The 22,748-nt window shown below is 36.7% G+C and overlaps 1 protein-coding gene across 6 annotated transcripts in view; it reads left to right on the top strand.

Annotated features, from left to right (window-relative positions):
• MAPK10 (mitogen-activated protein kinase 10) overlaps positions 1-22,748 on the top strand; it is a 274,871-nt gene that overhangs the window by 140,296 nt on the left and 111,827 nt on the right. For all 6 annotated transcript variants that reach the window (XM_036338730.1, XM_036338712.1, XM_036338703.1 and 3 more), the window contains one exon: positions 457-626. In XM_036338730.1, coding sequence (XP_036194623.1) covers positions 505-626 — 122 coding nt within the window. In that variant the 5' untranslated portion in view covers positions 457-504. The remainder of the gene's footprint in view (positions 1-456; positions 627-22,748) is intronic.

The raw sequence follows: 22,748 nt of genomic DNA, 5'->3' as shown, positions 1-22,748 counted from the left end.
ACTGCTATGAACATAAGGTTGCATATATTCTTTTGAATTGGTGTTTCGGGATTCTTAGAATTTATTCCCAGAAGTGGTAGCACTGGGTCAAAAGGCAGTTTCATTTTTAATCTTTTGAGGAAACTCCGTGCTATTTTTCACAGTGGTTGCACCAGTCTGTATGCCTACCAATAGTGCACAAGGATTCTCTTCTCAGCATCCTTGCCAGCACTTGTCATTTGTTGGTTCACTAGTATTGATGGTAGCCATTCTAAAAGGTGTGAGGTGATATCTCATTATGGTTTTAATTTGCATTTTTCTGATGTTGACCATTTCCTCATATGTCTATGGGTTTCTGTATATCCCCTTTGGAGAAGTGTCTATTCAGGCCATTTACCCATTTTTTAGTTGGATTGCTTGTCTTCCTGGTGTTGAGTTATAATTCACTTGTCTCATGTTTTTGTTGTTTTTTCACAGGGATTCGATAAACAAGTGGATGTGTCATATATTGCCAAACATTACAACATGAGCAAAAGCAAAGTTGACAACCAGTTCTACAGCGTGGAAGTAGGAGACTCAACCTTCACAGTTCTCAAGCGCTACCAGAATCTAAAGCCTATTGGCTCTGGGGCTCAGGGAATAGTTTGGTAAGTGAAATGGATTTAAAATATATATATTTATAATACATGTGTTTGTAAGATATGTTTTTATTGATTTTAGAGAAAGAGGTAGGGAGAGGAAGGCAGTGTGGGGAGAGAATGAGAACCTCTCATGTGCACCTGGACAGAGGATCAAACCTGCAACCTGGGCATGTGCCCTGACAGAAAATTGAACCCATGACCCTTCCATGTATGGGAGGACACTCCAACCTAACTGAGTTACACCAGCTAGGGACTAACCTATATTTTTAAAGGAAACATCCTTTGTTAACGAGACACACACACATACTCACACACACGTGCGTGCATACAAACACAAACAAAAAAATCTATAAATAAATTGCATGACTGAGAGGGAAAATACATGCTACTGAAGAAAAATAAAACTATAAGCATTATTTTGTAATTCATTATCCATTTGCTAACAGTATGTACAACTTCACTTGTGACTACTTTTTGTGGTTTCAAAAATATTTATTACACTATAGCCAGTAAAAAAAAAACAACCCAGAGAACCAGAGGTTTTAGTAGCTATTATTAGTGCACATAAATTTCATTTTAATGTTTTCACATCAAGAAATGAGGGGATATATGCTAAGATAATTAGCAAATAAAATTACCTACAAGTATAAATGCTATCTCAAATGTCTCTGTGAGTTTTAAAGTTCAATGTTTAAAGTTGTTACCTATTTAAAAAGTGGTATTTTTTAAAAGTTTGCTGAATGTTTCCAAAATGGAAAGATTCTGTGATCCTTGGTAACCATTTTTGTAGACATTTTCCAGTGGCCAATTGAAATGATGACAAATCAAGATCTAATTTACCTGTTTCAGATTCATAACTATTTTATTTAGATAGTTTTAAATAGTATAGCAATTAAATGTTTAGTATGAAATATTTAGTATGAACTTATTAGTATAATAATTTTCAATCTGATAGCTTGCACTTATAAGTAAAAATTTGGGGCATATATATTAAATACATATATTTATGTTTATAAAAGATATTTATGTCAGTATTTTTATTTGTTATATAACTTTCTGCTATATTAGTAATGTTCATTTAAAAACTTAGGGGAATAGGGGGTTGGGGAGTGATTAATGGGGGAACTTGTATGCATATATGCATAGCCCATGGACACAGACAATATAGCGTGGTGAAGGCCTGGGAGGGGCGGGTGAGGAGTGGAGAGGGCCAATGGGGAAAAACATCCAAAGGGGACATCTGTAATATTTTCAACAATTAAAATAAATTTTAAAAAATCATGCACAGTTTTACCAGATGAGATAAAGACTTTTTGAGCAGTGTTAGGTTCACAGCAAATGGAGAGGAAGGTGCAGAGATTTTCCCCTGCATGGATTCCTGCATTATCAACATCCCCACCAGAGTGGTACACTTATTACAATTGATAAATCTACCTTGACAGATCATAATCACCAAAGCCCATAGTTTACATTAGGATTCACTCTTGCTGTTGTATATTCTATGGAGTTGAACAAACTTAAAATGACATGTGTTCATTGTTATGGTATACAAAGTATTTCTACTGTCCCAAAAATCCTCTGTGTGCCTCCACTACTCCCAGCCTCTGGAACCATTGATCTTTTTACTGTTTCCTAGTTTTGCCTTTTCCAGGATGATTTTAGATGGAATCAAACAGTATGTAACCTTTTCATATTGGCTTCTTTCACTTAGTAATATACACTTAACATTCCTTTTCATGGCTTGATAGCTTATTTCTTTTTAGAACTGACTAATATTCCATTGTCTGGGTGTTCCACAGTTTACTTATCCATTCAACTACTTTAGACTATCGTGGTTGCTTCCAAGTTTTTGAAAATTATAAACAAAGGTGTTTTAAACATCCATGTACAGATATTTTTGTGAACATAAGTTTTAAAGGTTCACTTTATTTTGACAACTGGTTTTAAGTTTACTCTGAATGCTTAGTTACTGCAAATGGCAGAAGTGCAGGTTGGTGCACTTACTAATCCTCTTACTCCATTTAAACCTCATTTATCAAACATACCAAGTTTTTTTTATGGAAATTTGCCCAGTAAATTTCAGTCTTTTATAGTGTCAGTCAGTAGTTGTTTTGGAATTTGAAAGATGGAATATTTTAATATTTTAACTGTGGAGCAAACCTTTCATTTTGAAGATATTTATATAGCTAAAGCAATTTTATTTATGTATTTGTTTGTTTACGGTGCAGGTATGACACAAAACAGTTTCATTATTTAGTAGGCAAAATGATGATTGCCCCAAAGCTTAGGGTGCCTTGACCCTAATCTCCAGAATCCTTGAATATGTTATCTTACGTGGCAAAACAGTATGTAACCTTAGCAGATGTGATTAAGGTTAAGGGTCTCAAAATGGGGAGGTTATCCTAGAATATGCGGGTGACCCCAATCTAATCATGTGAGTCCTTGAAAGTGGGAAAGTAAGGCAGAAGAGTGGGTCAGAGAGACGCAATGAGAAGGAGAGAGAGATTCTAAATCTGAGAGAGACTTACTTGCCTTATTGTTGCTGGCTTTGGAGATGGGGGGAAAGGGTCATGAGCCAAGAAACAGGGTGTCCTTTAGAAGCTGGAATGGGCCTCCACTGACAATCAGCAAGAAAATGGAGGCCTCAGTCATACAGCCACAGGCATTGTAATCTGCCAAGGAACCCAAGTGAGCAAGGAAACAAATTCTTCTCTCACATGTTCAAAATGGCACTCAGCTGCTGGCACCTTGATGCTAGCCTAGTGAGACCAAGGGAGGACTTCTATCTACAGAACAGAATATAAGATTATAAATTTGCGTTGTTTCAGCATCTAGGTTTGTGGTGACTTGTTGAGGCAGCAATACATGGTATAGTAAATAGTTTCTATTAAAAGCAGGCAAAATGAACTATAATGTTTTTAAAGGTTTTAAATGTTTCAGAGTGCCTCTGTTAAGCCTCCCATCTGAGAAATTCCTGCTTTATTTTAAGTAACATCTTTAACTCTGGGTAATATGTGACCTCTGCCAGCAGGATAAAGTGTGCATGGGAGGGACCAGTGTTAATGTGTACATTAAATAGAGTAAGGTATAATTTATTTTCTAGACCACAATATATGTTTATATTTAAGTTTGCATCCTACTGGATGGTTTGGGTACCACTTGGACAGTGGGATTCACATTTAGGAGATCATTGCATTCATGAAAGACTTTCAAAATGAAATAGAAAATATAAGACCAAAAATACTTATAGAGGAGAGATGGGAGGAGGAGAAGAAAGTGGTTACTGGCTGCCTTTTTCAAAACTGTAGAATATCAGAAAGTTTTCTTAAGGTTCTCAGTTAAGATGCTCAAATAGTTACTGGGATTATTTCATTTTTTTTAATTAAAACTCCCACGGAGAATGAGGACTGCCAGTGAAAGGAAGCTGATGGTCTTTTAATGATTCAAAAATAGATCCAAAGTAGAAATTTTGCTTAAAAAGTTAACAGATCTTCCAGAAAGATTTGAAAAATCTACCATTAAAATTTTTGTGGTAAGTTTTATAGGACATTTTGGATCTCTTTCCTTGTATAGGATGGGATAATCCTAGGTCTCTGGCATAGTAATAAAAATATATTTCAATAAGTAAATGTCTTTGAGTAAAACTATTAACCCAGCTTTACAAAAAAATTTGTTGACAAATTTGTCAGTAAAGGGACACCTGAATTTCAAAATGTTAGCCTTGTAGTTTTCTGAGATTGTTAGTCTTTTTGTCTATAGCTGAGGGAAATTAAACTAGGGAAGACCTAGATGAAGGGGAAGAAAAGGGATAGCATACTTCTCTTCCTACCTATTAATTCACCACTCTTCCAGCATGTTTCTTTCTTCTTCCTTGTCCCTCTTCAATCTAGACCGAGATATTTTTGTTTAATTATCAAAACTAAAGTTGGATCAGTTATGTACTATTTTTCTTATAGATCTATTCTCATGTTAATGTGTCCTCTTTTTCAACCTGCCTTTAATTTGATTTTCGCTTTATGTTTTTGTCAACAATGAGTTCATCCACCTCCCTCACACCAAGCACACTTCCATTCCCAGACATGCCTTCCTCACTAAGCTTAGTCATTTTTAGCTTTTGAGTTAAAGTGGGAAATATGTGACTCTCACTTCTATTTGACTACTTATTATTTGGCATAATTTCAATGTTGTTGTGTCTTGGGAAATAAAGAGGCCTGAGGAGAGGAAGAGAGATGGCGGAATGGTTGGTCTATGGAGCAGTCAGAACACACACAATATTTATTAATGTTTGCTGTCTTATATGGGCACAGTTCATGGCTTCCCAGAACAATGACAATAGTAATATCAAAGATTGCTGACCACAGATCAGCACAACAAATATAATAATAGTGCAAAGTTTGAAATATTGTGAGAATTACCAAAATGTGGCACAGAGACATGAAATGAGTAGATGCTATTGCACCGATAAACTTGTTTGAAGTAGGTTTACACAAACCTTCAATTTGTAAAAAATGCAGTTTCTGCGAAGCGCAATAAAGTGAAGCGCAATAAAACAAGATGCTTGTATTCTGCTGCTCTGTGTGAGCAGAGAAGTCCTTGTAGCTTCCTTGGTGGGGGATTGCAATCTATGAGTTATTTAACAACAGTGGTTGGGAGCCAGATGAACAAATCATTTCAGAACATTTTTAAAAACTGTTTTTATTGATTTTCAGAGAGGAACAGTGAGGGAAAGAGAGATAAAAACATCAATGATGAGAGAGAATCATTGATTAGCTGCCTCCTGCTCACCCTCTACTGAGAATCGAGCCTGCAACCTGAGCATGTACCCTGACCAGGAATCGAACCATGATCTCCTGGTTCATGGGTCGACACTCAACCACTGAGCCACTCTGAGTGGGCATCATCTCAGAACATTTTCCAAACATCAGAAGAGGGTCTCATTAGCATTGTTTCTAGCTCCAAAACAACAACAAAAAGATCATAGGGAGAAATCAACATTGTCTTTTCTCACTCCATCCTTTTATTGCTTGCTAAGCCAAGAACATTTTCTATTGTCTTATTTCTTTCTTCAAAGATGATTCAAACTGACAGTGAAAGAGGTAGCAAAAGTCAACAACCAAGTTTAGTAGAGAAGGCTTACCAAGTTTGGACTGCTCATTAACTGAAAAGAGCTGATTGCCTAGTTTTAAATGACAGGATATAAAACTGTATTCTTTCCTTTAGCTTGTTTTCTTTGTCCTCTACATGTAATCATCTTATGAACAGTCCTGATCCAATTTTGAAAAATGATCTTTGACAGGATATTTATATCAAAGATGTAAGCTTAATACTGACAAAAGCATAGAGTGGCTTATTGTAAAAAAATCTGTGCCTAGAAAAATTAAGTATTTAGAATTAAGATGATATACTTTATGTTAGCTAAACTTTTCTAAAATTCCAATTAATGCTAGAGGATGGCATTTAATCAACGTTGAAATAATTGTTGTTATAAAACATTCTCCAGTGGACTAGTTTATCTTAAATTAGATATATAGCCATATATGTATATACATAATGAATATATTACCAATATATAATATATGCATAAAATATATACATACTAATATAATGGATTAGTGTATCTTAATTGAATATATATGCTATATACCATATATATATTTTATATCTATAGGATATATATCGGGTTTTTTTTTCACAAAAAATTGAAAAATTATTTTTTCTGAATGTCCTTTAGTTAGTGGTCTATAGCAGTGATTTTCAACCTGTTTGCCCCAAGAATTTTTAAAACATGCAATACCAGACTATTTAGTCAAGAGTACTAATCTCTTTTCCCTTAGATTGTCAAGTAAAAAAAATGTCAACAGCCAAAAAAAAAAAAAAAAAAAAAAAAAAACCCAAAAAAATCACACCTGTTTGGTGTGAATGACTCAAAATTAACTTTTTTATGTTAGAGCTGCAAATATATATATTTTGGTGTGCCAAAGAATTTTAGTAATTAGTTTATGTGTGCCATGAGATAAAAAAAAAAAGGTTGAAAATAGCTAGTCTATAGCAATAAGATCCTATGCAGATAATCTAAGATTTAAATTGCCAGGCACGCTCAGTCAAACCTTGGGTGTTCACATATTCTTACTTCAACATCTTCCTTTGATAAGTGGAAGTGGTGTGCATAGTGAGCCTGTCTAGCAATATCCCTGTGGCTTGGTGAAGTTAAGGGTTAGATAGACTGAAAGGAAGTCTAGAATTTTTTTTAAGAAGTCTAGAATTTTTGTAATGTCGTGTGTGTGTGTGTGTGTGTGTGTGTGTGTTCTACATTGAAGGAAGGCAGGGACAGAAAACATTCCATAAGTAACATGTGGTACAGGAAACAAAGTCTTTTTTATAACATTTTATCTAGTGGGCCCTTCTTTGGACCAGCATCTGATACTGCAGCTATATTATCTTGGTACATATATGCAGATACATATTGTTTAAGCCTTGTTTACTCCCAAATAGGATTTAAAGTGGTGAAAAGAAATAGCTGTGACTTAGTGTACACCTAACGTGTAAGGGATTTGGGGGAGTGGTGGTTGCTATGTCCATCAGGGTAGAGTCTCTTGAGGGGTACTGATAACATGAGTCTCAGTTGTTGACTGAAGAGCTAGGTCCCCCATGCCTGTGATACTAGGGGTATAGAAGGAAAAGGGGTTTTCCTTGTGGTTTGTTTTGTTTTTGTTATTTTAATTGTGGAACACAATTTGCATTTTGCTTTCCAACTTAGTAGTAATAGGAGTAGTAATAGGTAGAATTACCTTGGGTAGGCCAGAACTCTCCTCAAAACACAAACCAAATACAACAAAGTAACAGAACCAAAAGCCAAACCAAAACAAATCCCAAATTGTTCAAATGCTCAAAAGAAAATTTACTGGTAATAATGCCAAATCAAGTAACATTAGCAGAGCAAGCACTATTTATGGACTAATTTTCAAATAATAAATATTAGCTTCTGTGTGCACTGGAAAAGAAAATGGTTTGTTGAAAGTTCCTCCTTCTTAATGAGCTCATTTTATTTTTTAAAAAAGACACTATAGGCTCACTGATGCTTTTAGCAGCTTTTCTCATCTTAGTGATGAAAAATTTGAGCTACTCTATCTATACTCTGATTTAATCACCCTTGAACTAATAGCACACATTTGCAAAATGAATGGTAAAGATTAGGGAACATCTGTATATCTATATCTATATATCTATATATCTATATATCTATATATCTATATATCTATATATCTATATATCTATATATCTATATATATATATATATATATATATATATATATATATATATATATATATATATATATGCCTAAGCGACTTTTAGACTGTTCAACCAGTAGCTATGATGCTCACTGACCACCAGGGGGCAGATGCTCAACACACAGGCATGGAAACATAGAACAGACTGATGAATCTCAGAGGAATGGGGGGGTGGTGGGGAGGGAGGGAAGAGATTAACCAAAGATCTTACATGCATACTAGAGGCCCGGTGCATGGATTTGTGCACTAGTGGGGTCCCTTGGCCTGGCCTGCAAGGATTGGACCAAAATCAGCAGTCCGATATCCCCTAAGGGGGTCCCAGATTGTGAGAGAGCACAGACCAGGCCAAGGGACCCCACCAGTGCACGAATCTGTGCACTGGGCCTCTAATATATATATATACTAGAGCAAAAGAGACTGAAATTTGACCATCTTAAAGAACATGATGAAAGGTATTCAATATTTATTTATTGATGATTATAATTAGGAATGAAATTAAGTAAGTTCTCTGAATTCTGTAAAATATTTGCACATATAAAGATCATTTATTTAATCACAGATACTTTAAAATACCTTATATTATCATTTTCAGCCATTATAGTTATAAATACACTTATTCCTTAAAATAACTCAACTTGCCCTGTGCGTTATCAGTGGTAGTATTTAACTTTCAATCTCTCAGAATCTCAGTTTACTCATCTGTAAAATGCAGATAACATCAATAGCTCACAGAACGCAAAAAGTATAAAATAAATGAGACACATGACATCGCCTTATAAATCTGATACTATCATGACTTTTAGTAGGTTCAAAGAAGGTGACTTAATGTTGTTCTTTTCTAACAATGGAAAATTGCAGAATGTTAACATACAGGGTGTGGCAAAGGTAGGTTTACAGTTGTGAGTACACAAAACACAATTTATTCATGTACTATTATTTTTAATGATTGTATTATTTTTTCATACAAACAACTATAAACCTACTTTTGCCCCATCCTATACACCACCCAGGAAGATGTTTGATTTTAACAGCTGCTTAATTATCAGATTGGGCATATTATATGAATGTTATTGTTGAGAACATGGGACTTAAAAAATGACTTTACTAATATTCCATAAGTGACTCTGTCAAAGAAGCATCTTAACCTTTTCATTCCTATCTTTCAATCTGAGCTTCAGTTAACCAAGATTTATTACAACATTAAGTTTTAATCATTAGTTTTTAAATTTGCAACATGGCTGAACAGACCCAGCGAACCACCTTTAAGCACAGGATTTGGATGGAAATGTCTTATGGTTGTGAAGCTGATGGTATGAAGAGAGATGGGTAAAATCACCCAGAAGGTTTCTCAGAGCCCCAGCTGTCCCGGGTAACACAAAAGAAACTTGATCAGTGGTTCTAGAATGATGATTTTATTTTGTTTCCTGAAACATCACTCATGAGCCTAAGGCACACTCTCTTGTTAGAGTTCCTAATGAGCCATTATGCTAAATGACGCGTACATCTTTAATCACACATTTCCATTGAGCCCCTGACCAGGGGAAATTATTACCCTCTGACCCACATCTGGAATATCAGCACATTTTGTATCCCTTCATTTTCCATTACTATTACAATTTAGACACTTAATTACAACCTCCCTGAGATAATGAGCATTGAGTTTCAAATATTGTCTTTTATATTCTAAGGAGGTTTGAGGTGGCAATGGTTCAGTGAAATAGAATAGAGTAAGACACTTGCACATTTTGCTGTTCTTCTTGGCTCCTTTGCATAGCTTCAGCCCCAAATATTTATTTACCATATTTTTTTTTTATCAATGAGTAAGACTTGTAAATATCATTTATTTTCCTTCAGAGAAAATGTGGTGCTTTGAGGAACCATGGGTAGAAATTTGATGGCAATATGCTTATTGGAAAAAGCAAAATTATATAAAATCCTTATTTCTGTATGTATAAAGTATATATGTGTTCATATTTATAAATATGTAATTGTCATTGTAACAGCTGATGCTGAAGAGGTTGAATTGCATAATTCTCAAAATTACATTTGAATTTGGAAGGTATTATGGACATCTATTCTGAGTTCTGTCATTCTTCAGTAAATTTATAATTAATTTACATCCCTGTAGTAAAAATTGGCAGTAAGAGTTTGTAGCCCAGAAACATTTTTTTTTTTTTTTTTTTTGCAGAGGGGGAAATTGTCCTTTAAGTTTCCATAGATAATTATTCACTTACAGATGATTGAGCCTTCTCTGTAAATCTTTATTGATATAAAATCTAATGTCTTTTATATCCAAGAGAAATAATTAGGAACGCATTATTTATTTTTCAGTATCTACTGCAATTCCAAAGATTAAAAGGTTAAGTGAGACATTTCTTTTAGGACCTGTCTTCTAGGGCATGAAAAAGATATTTTCATGGCAAAAACAAAATTATTTTATGGTCCATGTACCATTTTGCCAGATGCATAATTCTGAATTGCTAAGATTAAAGTGCATCTACGGTTATATTTTTTAAAAATAACCTATAACCCAAATATAAATAACTAAAGACTTAATTCTGCACTATTCAGTACGTCTTGTAAAAACCAACATTCCTCACAGAAAGGAAGTGATGCTTTCAATTAAGTTAAATTATGCTGAATAACAGATGGCAATTCCTGTTCCTCAGATTCCAGAAACAATTCTCATTTACTGCTCGTAGAGGCCTGTCCATTCTATCTATAGATAAGGTGGCTTAAAAAACAAGACACCCATAAAACAAAAGGAGAAAGCAGGTAGGTGTTATAAATATTGTAACTAAAAAAGCTAGGTTAGAGGAGTGTTTTATAAAGCTCTGAAGGAAGGTACTTGGCCCTCTGTCTGTAGAGTCATGCTTCTGGCCCTTTCTGACATCATGCTCTGTTTATAGAGCCTGAGCTGTCTTGCTAATCATGGATTTAAATGTGAGAGCTGAGGGCAAAGGAAGTCATCTTTTGGTTTGGAAGTTCAAGTGAGAGTTCTATCACTTTGCATGTCCAAAGTTATGAATCCAACATTGAAGCATTGCATTTTCAACTTCTCTGTGTGATGACGGGGGGGGGGGGGGGGGAGTGGGCAGGTGTCTAAATCACCATCAGAGAGGGTCTTTAGCTACTTTATTTGACATAGTGTTTCTCTTATTTAGAGACATATGCGTTAGAATTCTCTTAGCTATGCTCTTCTTGATTTATATTCACCTTAATTTTTTTATTATTAAAAATGTTCCCACAGAAGATTTTAATATGTTTATTCACGAAAATCAAGATTTTTACTCTTAATCCAGGGAGTTACAGCACCAAATATATTTTGAAAATTTTTTTCTTTTCGGTTCATCCACAACTGGGAAATATGGTTGGGGAATGTGTGCCCTGCACAAGGGCAGGTGGTGAGGGAGCCTGTGGGGTCTGGACTCCATCTGACCTTCACCTGCCCAGCAATGTGCCTTGGGGTCTCCTTACCCATAGGAGCTGCCTTTTCCTGATTCACACATCCACACTAGAGGGACTAGTGGCTGATAATGAATGAAATTTAACTTCAGGTGGCCAATGAGAGAGACTCAATTTAACTAGCAATAACATAACTTGGAGAATAACTAGTATAGAGGCAATCCAGTAAGTTTAGGATGCTAATTAGCTGGCATGGAGATTTAAGGCACCTCAGAAAATGGAAAGAATCAGGGAGCAGAGGAAAATTATAAGCCAACTTGTCCCTTTAACATGGTCCCTTTCCCACATCCTTTCTCTCCTGTATCTCTTTAGGGCAGGGGTCCTCAAACTACGGCCTGCGGGCCACATGCAAATACAAATATTGTATTTGTTCCCGTTTTGTTTTTTTACTTCAAAATAAGATATGTGTAGTGTGCATAGGAATTTGCTCATAGTTTTTTTTTAAACTATAGTCCGGCCCTCCAACGGTCTGAGGAACAGTGAACTGGCCCCCTGTTTAAAAAGTTTGAGGACCCCTGCTTTAGAGGCATGATTGTTCCAAGGCCTCCCTCTTCTCTGAGCCTGTCATTCTCCTGCTGGATCAACATTTTCCCTATTTAGCCTGGAACCATGAAAGTGATTGCAAAGACAGTCTCAGATGCTCTCTATTTCCTTACCTCTGGCCTCTGCAGCCCCCTGCTTTCCAAACCCTCATTTAGAATCAGCCTGACGGACTGTTTTCTCCGCCTCTGCTGGGAGGCTGAGCCCAGCTGGGGAAATCACATCCTCATGCTGATTTCCTCCATTATAAGTTTATGAGCTGCATCTTCATCTGGGCCCTTGTCTCTGCTTAGCAATCTAGTTACTGCTGTGTCTCAGCTTCCTGTCCTGTTTCCCATGGTGGCTGTTACCATCCTTTTACAACTTCCATTGCCAGCTCCCAATTCCACTTCACCAGCCCTGTTCTTTGCAGAAGGCCTTGCCTCCTACTTCCTAGAGAAAACAGATGGCCTCAGGCATGTGAGCTCTCAAATTTCCCCTTCCATCTCCTATCTGTCATTTATAGCCTTTACCCAACTAGTTCCTCCAGGAGAAGCTCCCCAAGGCCGGCCATCCACCTGTGTTCTTGATTCCATCCCTGTCCCCTGGGGCCTGTCAGTTGTTCTGTACAGTATTTTGCATCAACTGTTTCTTCTCCCCCAGGAGTGTCTTCTCCGCTTACGTTGAAGACCTCCCACCAAATTCTTATGTAAACAAATGTTATTTAGAATGTGCCTGTTCCTCAAACTGCCTCTCTGACACTCTTTCTTCATCATCAAACTTCTGGATAGAGAAGTCTGCGTTTAATGCCTCCACGTATTATTTAGTTCTCATTTCACAGACATTCCCAATTCTATTACCATGATCTGTCTGATAGCATAGGATGCTATGGAGAGGGCTGCCAATGACCCCTTAAATTGTTCATCCACTGGCTTATTTTTCAGCCCTCATTTTTTACTGCTCTGGAATGTTTGGAAATATTAAGTGTTTATTGAATTTTTCTTGAATGTCTGTCTTCTCTTGATTTTAAAGCTGGGAATGTTCAAAAATTTTTTAGTTTGAAATTGGATGAACTGACTGGCACATGAAGGACACCATCACACAGTGGTTAAGAATGCAGGCTCTGGAGCCAGACTGCCTGGCTGGAGTCCTCAGTAACTTCATCTGAAGATCAAGCTAGTAAAAATATGTATGTATAGTGTTGTTTTTAAAGAAAACTAAATTAGTTAATTCAGTGCCTGGCTTTAGTAAATAGTCAATAGATGTTAGTTTTCATTAGTGTTAGTTGACCTGGGTCATGGCCAGTTTCTAAAGGATTGGCTAGATGAGAACTGATTTTGTAGTTTATTGTGCAGAAAGATAGTAAAATAATCCAATATGAAGCCCCTGAAGATAAGATTGGAATCAGGAGCCAGAGCAAAAGGAGCCAGAAGGGCAGGTACTAATTCTAAATCCTAATGAGAGGGAGATTCTAAATGAGAGACAGAGTCAAGTGCCTAAAAGCACTGTAGAACTGGATCGAATTGTGAGAAATTTGGGAACAATGGAATGAATCTAGGACAAGTGTCATGAATGTTACTGGTTTGTGTGTGAGTGGTACTGATGTTAGTCTACTGGGTTGAAACCAACTGTTGTGTCCTGGTTCCCTCCTACTTCTATGACCAAACATTATCTGTCTCTTTTATTGGTCACCTTTCTCTACTCTTCAAATACTTGTATTTTATAAATGTTCTGCCTCCTTTGGCTTTTTCTCTCCTTTCACTGTACAGTACCTAATGTCTCCCACTTCTATGTCATTCTGGCTACATCTTGTTTTTTATTGATGTATACATATAATTCAATGGTATACTGCAAATATACATTTTTATGTAGATATAATTGACATGTAACATTAGTTTCAGGTATGTATCATAATGATTCTATATTTGTATATATTGTGAAGTGATCACCACAATGTCTAGTTAACATCTATCACCATACATAGTTATAAAACATTTTTTTATTGTGATAAGAACGTTTAAGTTCAACTCTGATAGAAACATTCAAATATGCAATCTAGTATTATGAACTAGAGTCACCATGTTGTGCAGTACATATTTTATAACTGGAAGCTTGCACCTTACTTCTAAGTCCATATACTCATTTCTGTACATTTTATCCTTCAGATTACTCCACAGCTATGTCATATTCAATATGCCCAGTATAATTTTATGATATACTTGCTTTTCACTATGTATTTCTTTTATTTAAAAGTAAAATTTATGTACAAGTGATGCACTCAATCACTAGGATACAATTTGATTGTCAGCTTTCTTTTTAAAAGTAGTATACTTTAAAATATATATATTGATTTCAGAGAGGGAGAGGGAAAGAGAGAACCATTGATTGGCTGCCTCCTGCATGCCCCACACTGGGAACTGAGCTTACAACCCAGGCATGTGCCCTGAATGGGAATTGAACAGTGACCTCCAAGTTCATAGGTTGATGCTCAACCACTGAAACATGTAAACCACAGTTTACACTCAATATTATTTTGTATGAGTTTCAGATGTACAGCATAGATAGTGGTTAGACAATCATATACTTTACAAAATATCCCTCTGATATTTCCAGTACCCACCTGGCACTGGACATAGTTATTATAATATCATTTTCTATAGGGTCACCACATCTGTGAAGCCTTAACTTACTTTTCCTACTACTTAACAAAAATAATTGCTATCTCCTCTGTATTGACAGGACATGCTATACTTCTACCTCTTTTACTAGCACTGCCTGCTGCTAGATAATGATCTCCTTGTGACAAAGATCCTGACATCCATCCTCATAGTCTCAAGACTTCAAAAGAATATTAAATTGTTCTATATTAAATTTGCCAATATTATTATGTGTTATACATACATATGAATATATATACACACACACACAGATATATATATATATATCTCCTATTTATTTACTCCACTATATGACCCCTAATTTCAGGAGTAATGCAGCAAATGATAAAAATACTTAAAATAGAGAATAGAATAAACTATGAAATAGAAACAATAGAAACAAATTCAACTATTTTAATGCAATAATTAGAGTAATTTAACTTTCTCTAATAATTATGCCTTTAGTTAAAGAATGAGCTACTAATACCACTATTGACTTTTTAAATTATTTTTTTAAATACTATACTAATTTAAATTTGATCTGATAATATTAATAGCACAGATAAATGACAAGTTCTAAAAGAATCATTAAAAAGTACAATCCAAGGACTTGATACAAATTAACTAAAAAATATTCTTCCATATTATTGTGTCTGAATGTAAGAGCAATAACATGGCTACTGTAAATGAATATTAATGACATCCACACAGAATGTATTAGGGTCATGAGATTAGAAAATTGGAAACGAATGGCACTGAAACAGCTAAATATTTGGGATATATTCATCAGCGCTGGACACAGGAGAAGCATTACTGGATTAGGAGGAGAATGACTAGGTTTAATAAAATGAAGAAAATGCAAATGATAGTGGCTGTCTAGAGTCATTGTTTATAAACCTGAAATAAAGAAAAACTACAAAATAAAAAATGTAATCTCATCCCTGAGGCAGCTCATTAGTTCCTTTTCATTCAATGAGTATCTGTTAGACTCTGTGCTATGTCAGAGGGATATGAAACTGAACAGACAGGGTCAAAGATCCTGCCATTTATCTAGTTGAAAGATGGACATGTACACACAGAAATGCCATTGTTTTTCTCGGGCTAACTCTTTTGCACCCTTTAATTCATATATATTAGTTAGGATGATTCTGGTGATTAAAAAACACATAGAGGTTCAAACACAATAGATGTCTGTTTCTTCTCAGGTGGAGGTGGGATAAGTAAGTGGACAAGGGGAAGGTGGCTGCTTTACTCAGTGATCTGAGGAGCCAGACTGATGCAGCGTCTGCCATATTCATCTTCTCCAAACAGCAAAAGGGGATAAAAGCATGGAGGGAAGAACTTTTACTGTGCAGGCCTGGAAGTGGTGTGTTTCCCTCTGTCCATGTTCCGCTGGCTAGGACTCAGTTACATGGCCGCTCCTGACTGGCTATGAAGCTGCAGATGTCAGCCATTTGTGTGCCTAAGAAGAGCAGGGGGACTAGAATTTGCGGACTTCACCCTATTTCACTGTCTATCACCCATTGGAATTCAGTATCTGCCCCTCAGATGTGCTTCCACATCCCTGTTTTGTGTGTGTGTGTGTGTGTGTGTGTGTGTGTGTGTGTGTGTAGCTATCACTCTGTATTTACATTGTCTCTTTAATGGTTTCATTTCCCACTAGACTATAAACTCTCTACAGGCAGAGACTGTCAGAATTGCTCCCAATTGTATTTCTAAAGCCTAGCACAGCTCTGGCACGTGAATAAATATGTATTGCCGTTAAACCCTCTGCTTTCTCTTCTCCATCTCCTGTTAACTCCCCAACGCAATGGAATCCACTTCTGCGCATACCACTCTGTGGGCACTGCTCTCACTGAGATACAGGCAGCAAGGACTCTTCATTTCGTCTTACTTGGTTTGGCGTTTGCCACTTTGTTTTGATCTTCCCCTCTTAAAGGTTTGCCCCTGAGCTTTTCAATTTGCTTTCTCAGTTCTGATGTGGACTCCTTTTCTGTAAAGTTGTCTTGCAAAGGAGAGCTCTTGGGAGTTAAGTGCTTGCAGTCTCACAGATAAAGGAAAGAATATATTTTGAAAAGAAAGAAAGTCTGTGTACCTCATGGGAGAGGAAATGCTGGGTGCTGGAAGTGAGGTGAGTGGAGAGAGAGGGAGGGAGGGAAGGAAGGAGGGAAAGGTTGAGAGAGAGAGAGAGAGAGAGAGAGAGAGAGAGAGAGAGAGAGAGAGAGAGAAGAGAGATACAGAAACAGAGAGATAGGAATAGCAAGAGAGCAACAGGTGTCTGAGACACAAAAAGAAGAGAGGAGGTGGACAGACATAGGGACACAAAGAAGCCAACTGAGAGATACCTAGAGAAAAACAGAGAAAGACAGAGAGACTGAAGGTTCCAGGAAGTTGAAGTGTATTTGTTTAAGAAAAATTTTGGGGAAAGCAGGAAGACACTAATGAGATTAGCTTTGAAAGAGGCAATCATTCTTCATGAAAGGACAGAAAAATGCCTTCTTTCCTCTTTTGTTTACGATGAACCATGTTTGGTATATTGGGTAACATATCTTCACTGGTGTTGCTTTACTCTCAAGTAGAAGTGGAACTTTGAATGGACAAAGAAGCCTTTGGACCATGTAGCTACATACAAAAAGGCATTGAAAAGTAGGACATATGTTACAGAAGAGCATTAGTCACAGAGGAATTCTTATAGAATTGCCACTTCTGTGTTTCTTTGCACTTTGAGGAGGATGAAGCTCGTTGGTCAAAGTGCCTTATCATTGATACCTTTTCTTTTGGTAAATATGGTAACAGGTAGGGATTAAAACCATAGACTAGGCTACCATGCCCATATAGCTTTTCTAATGGTGCTCACAGATCTTTGCTTTTTTTATAGATCATTATAAGTTTTTAGTATCTATACTCATTTGTGTGTCCTGAAAGCAAACATGAAGTTTCTAGATCAGAGACAGGGTATTATTACCAACCACAACAACTGCATCAGCAACCTATGGCCCCGTCACCCCTTTCAGGGCTATGCCGTAAGAGCCCGATATCACTGTACATGCAAAAAGGTGTTTGCACTACCCAGAAGGAAGTGGGAATTTCAGAGGTTATATTGGAACTACTACACAGCTGCCATTTCCTCCTTCTCCAGATTGAGAGAGAGAGAAAGAGAGAGGGGAAGAGAGTGAGGGAGAGGAGAGAGAGGGAGGAGAGGGAGGGGAATACCTAATACTTACAATATAAACAATTTTTTTCTGGGAAGAGGTCCCTGTTTTACAATCTTTTAGAATGTAAATGGATGGCTCTGGGATTTACCTCTTTGAAGTATAAACATCTTTTCTCTGTAAGTCTCTATATGTTCACTCTTTAATTAGCAAGATTTGTCTTTTAACCAGATTTCAGTTTTCTCTACTCTGAAAGCCCTAATGATGCAGAAACATTAAAATACCTTGATGAGGTATGTATTATTATTTCCATTAATAATATAAAATTTCAGCCTATAAAGTAATAACATTTCTGGAATCAAATAACTTTTTAAGATAGCTATTTAAAAATAATTTTCAAATAATTTTTGTGTCATAAAAACATGCTTGCTTTTAACAATGCTCATTTAACTAGAATGTAAGATCTTTTAATATTTTAATTAAATTTTAAGTACTCATGGCGTGGCTATACATACATATTTGTTGTTCTGTGTGCATAAATCAAAATAACCCCATTATACCCAATAAAAGAAAAAGGACCAGTAATTTGGTATCTTTTCACAGAAATATTGCTAACTTCTGTTGTATGCACTCAAAAGTATTAATAATTTAGTTTGGAACACAATAATAATACAAATGATACAGTTGAGATTCAATGCTATTTCACCCTATTATCTAACAAACTATTTTCCTTGGCTATCAAAAAGCATGTCAGAGTTACTTAAACTTTCACCAATATAAGAATTTTTAAATATACGAAATATATCTTTGGAGAATTGGAACAATGTGCATTAATAAAATTGGAAAAGAAAGCTATTTGTCACTTTTGTTTCCATGTCTATGTCCTCATAGTGCAATGATTTGCCTTGAAGTCAGAAGCCACATCTATTTCATTGTATTACAGTGAATTTACTTATTTATTTAGCACTTAATCTGTTCCAGGCACTGTGCTAGATGCTGGTGTTCCTGTTATGAGCAAAAGTGAAAATGGTTCTCACTCTCCTTCCAAATTTTTTACTAGTAGATAGGATCCGGTTATAGATATCTGTATTGGATATTAGGGTATAGCCTAAGGTACTCTAACAAAGAGACTTAAGGTGCCATGGCTTAACCACTTCTCTTGCCCATAAAAGTCTAGCTGCTGTATAGTTCCAGGGGATAGGACAATTTTGTTTCACAAGGGCATTGATCCAGAGACATGGTCATCTTGACAATGTTTTTCTTGCCCACATGGTCAAAGCCTCTAGGGTCACATTGCAGTGTGTGGGAAGACATAAAACACAAGTGGAAAGCAAGCACCCTATCTATAAGTGTATGAGCCAGAAATTAGATATTTCACTTCTGCTCCCATCCTTCATCCTGCACTTCATCATAGGCTTACATCTGGTACAAGGGAAGCTGGGAGATAGATTTTTTGTGGAATGCCACGTGCCCATCTATACTATGGAGATTCTTATAACTATGAGGAAGAGGATAGATCTTGGGAGACCCTTAGTCTCTGAAACAGTAAGTCTTCAGTTTCTGGATTTGATAACTGATATTCAGTCCCTCTTCTTGTTCATCTGACTTTGACTTGTGGCCCTGCTGCAAATCACTGTGGGTTTTAGTTCTTGATCCCTCTAAATTGTGTCCCTGCCAGCTGCATTATATGGATTAGGGACAATTGATTCTCAAGAAATGCCACAATGTAACATAAGTTATATGACAAATACATGGATTAGTGTCCTAGTCTAAGGCAATTGCCCTGCCAGTCTCCTCTACCCTGTTTTCCCAACATCCTTCACACCGTCTGGAACACAAGAGGTTCTGAAAAAAACCTTCATTGAATGAGTAATGAGCAAATGGATGACATATGTTGTAGTAGTGACTCTGACTTACGTACCTTTTTTTTCTTCTTATTTTACTTTTGTTCAACTTTGAATCACATTATTGGGGTCAGAAAGAGAGCCAGGCACAGGGCTTTAGCCTGGCTCTGGATATATTCAGAATAAGAGTTAATTGTTTGCATTTCTCTATCTTCTGTTTTATAATAACTATATAACATACTTGAGGACAATCATATACTTAAAATATGTGCATTTAGGAAAATGTACATAAATATAATTGAACAGACAGAAAACTGGGGCCCCAGAGAGAAAACGTTTGCCTGTTGTCATATAAGTCGTTCATATTACAAGAGCCTTTGCCTTTCAATTCATTGTTTTTTTAATATCATATCCCAATGATTCTGAACCTTTTTATATGCCTGAGAACTGGTAGATTGGAGGTTTATACTCAAATCAGCTGCCTCTAAATAAAGTGCGCCTTCTTCTCCTTTAGTAGTTTCCAAAGTGTGGTTCCTGGGCCTGCAGCTTCAGCATCAGTCTCTCCTGGGAACGTGTTTGAAATGTAAATACTTGAGTCCCAACCCAGAGCCAGAAACTCAGAAACTCTGAGGCCCAAGGTCAGCGATGTGGTTTTTAATAAGCCCTCCAGCTGTGCTGATGCCCACTCAGGTTTCAGGGCCCCCGGTACTGCAGGTTCCAGGACAGCCCGCACATGTATAAGACCTTAGCTTCTATGCTATAGGCACCCACACTCAAGACTACCCATTAGTGAGTGCCTAGGATGCACCATTCTGAGCTAGGTACTCTATGTACTATTCTAATTTAACCAATTCAATAGTCTGACAAATAATTATTATTACCTGTATCTTATAAATGAAGACGCTAAGGCTTAGAGAGGTTAAATTGCCCCTCCCCCCACACCCACTAAGATCACATGATTAGATATTGGCAGGGAGGAATGAGATTTGTAGCTCATATTGTTTAACCCCAATGACCATATATTTTCTGAAGCACTGCTTTAAAAAAATACACCATACTGTAATTTAGTTTTTGAGAAGTATTGAAAACAAGGGTATTTGATATTTGAAACACCAAGTTTTCAGGACCATGATTTGATTTTCACATTTCTTCTAGTGATAATGTGCTCATTGAATATTGCTTTAAATTTTAACAGCTTTCCTTTGTTATTGCTGGTATATGCAAAACAGTATTTTGCAAGGGGGAAAAAGTCAGCTTTCTTTAAGGAATTTGTCTCCTCTGTTTTTGCTGTTTGTACAAGCTGGTAAGCAGTGTGGTAGAGATGAGTGTGTAACCTTCACAGTTGAAGTTTCTCTAGGAGGCCTTACTTTAGAGTTGGGCATTAGGGAATGGGCATAATCCTGGGTGTATCGGAGAGTCCACATGGCTGAAATACCCTAGTATCGCCAAGTGAGAGGAGACTTGACTCTTGTTAACGTAAAAACAATAACATTCAAACCTGTAAAGAATTTTTGTGAGTTTATTTTAGCCAAACTGTCGACAATTACTGGGAAGCAGAATCTCAACATATTGAGATAGTGCTCTGGAGAATGGCAGTTTTTTACCTTATTTTTATACATTACAATCAAAAGAGGAAATGTAAGTGGGTTTCATGAATTCCATTGGTGATAGATTAGGGAGGCGGGAGAAAGCAAAGTGGGGAAACCTCTGGGATTGGATAAAAAGTAAAATGATAGACACAGACTTAGGTGAGTGCAGCATAGTTAATAGTCAACAATTAACTCAATAATAATGAGAGGATTTGTGGTCTCCACAGAATGGTGCCTGTGCTTTGAGGGGTCCGGAGAAAGGAAAATTACTTTGACATTCCAATGATATGTTATCATAGATGCAAAAAGACAATAAGCTTAGTTAAGGTAAAGATTGACCTTTGTCAGGGAAGATACTGGCCTAGCATGAGATTACCCACCATAACTGCTTTTAGTTAAAGTTTTAATTTCAGACCATCCTCTGTAGATACTTTAGGCCTTTGAGTTTGCATGACTGCCATGCAGGCCTTCCCTGAGCTAGTCGGGTTAGCATGTGACCCTTTTTTGTCCACACTCTGGAATAAATTAAATACTCTGTATTACCTAGTTCATTATTCCCAGGTCACTGGGGGACCAGTTGACCTGTCTCTGGTCAAAGTTACTGATACATAAGGACACCTGGGTATATAGAGCATGGATGGTGAAACCGCAACATACTTTTTAAGTTGACTTTTTATTTCTTTTTACCTGTGGAGAGAGTTTTGAGTAAACATTGCTCCTTAATAATTTGCCTAAAGTGAGTAGCTCTGGTTATTGCTAGAAAGAAATCTGGAGCCTGTTGTCAAATCTTCAGATATTTCTAGAGAAATAGGGTATATGTATATCTGCTGTACACTCATGCTATATACGTGTGTGTTTATGTATATATATTTGTGTGTGTGAAATCCAATATTGAAATTTTTATAACTAACTCAATTATTTTAACACTGTGTGGATAAAAATCTACATTTGTGGACTGGTTATGTTCATCACATGTTTACTTTGTATTTTCTTTAAACTTTTGGTGATGAACTTTTAAAAATTGCTCCCTTTAAGTTCACTTATTTATTTGGCATCATAATATGAGTTAATTTTTCCACCCATCTGAAGATCCCCTTTTTTTGAGTGACAGCTTGTAGATTACTAAGCAAACAACAAAGAAACCTAGATTTAAAATCTGCCTGAGTTGACATAACGCCATTACTGTAACTGGACAACCAAGGGGTCTGGGCTGCCTGTTGCTACTTCAGCCAATTAAATAGAGACAAGCCTGAATCACATGAGCATTTATTCCAGTAATGCTGGCAGTGTGGGAGAGCAGCAGGTCATCCACAAAAATCTGCTCTCCACCCCAGCTGCTTATATTGGGTAGAAGGACAAAGATTACATGGGAAAGTAGGAATTACAGGTATGAGAAAGTGGGCATGGGATAATCATTACTGGTTACAAATCATGCAGGCTGGGGGGTGAGGCGGGTGGGTGTCATAGAGGGCGGATGCCTCTTGGCGCCCTGGGACCACATTACAGGTAATAGGGGCTGGGGTTGTAAAGAGCAGGCGCCTCCTGGACTAGGTTGTTTCAGCCACGAGGTTGTAAATCTTTCCATAATGATAGGCAGTTCTCAGAAGAAGGG

This window comes from Myotis myotis, unplaced genomic scaffold (assembly GCF_014108235.1).
Source record: "Myotis myotis isolate mMyoMyo1 unplaced genomic scaffold, mMyoMyo1.p scaffold_m19_p_1, whole genome shotgun sequence".
Taxonomy (NCBI): Eukaryota; Metazoa; Chordata; class Mammalia; order Chiroptera; family Vespertilionidae; genus Myotis; species Myotis myotis.
This window is presented reverse-complemented; position numbering and strand designations above follow the sequence as displayed.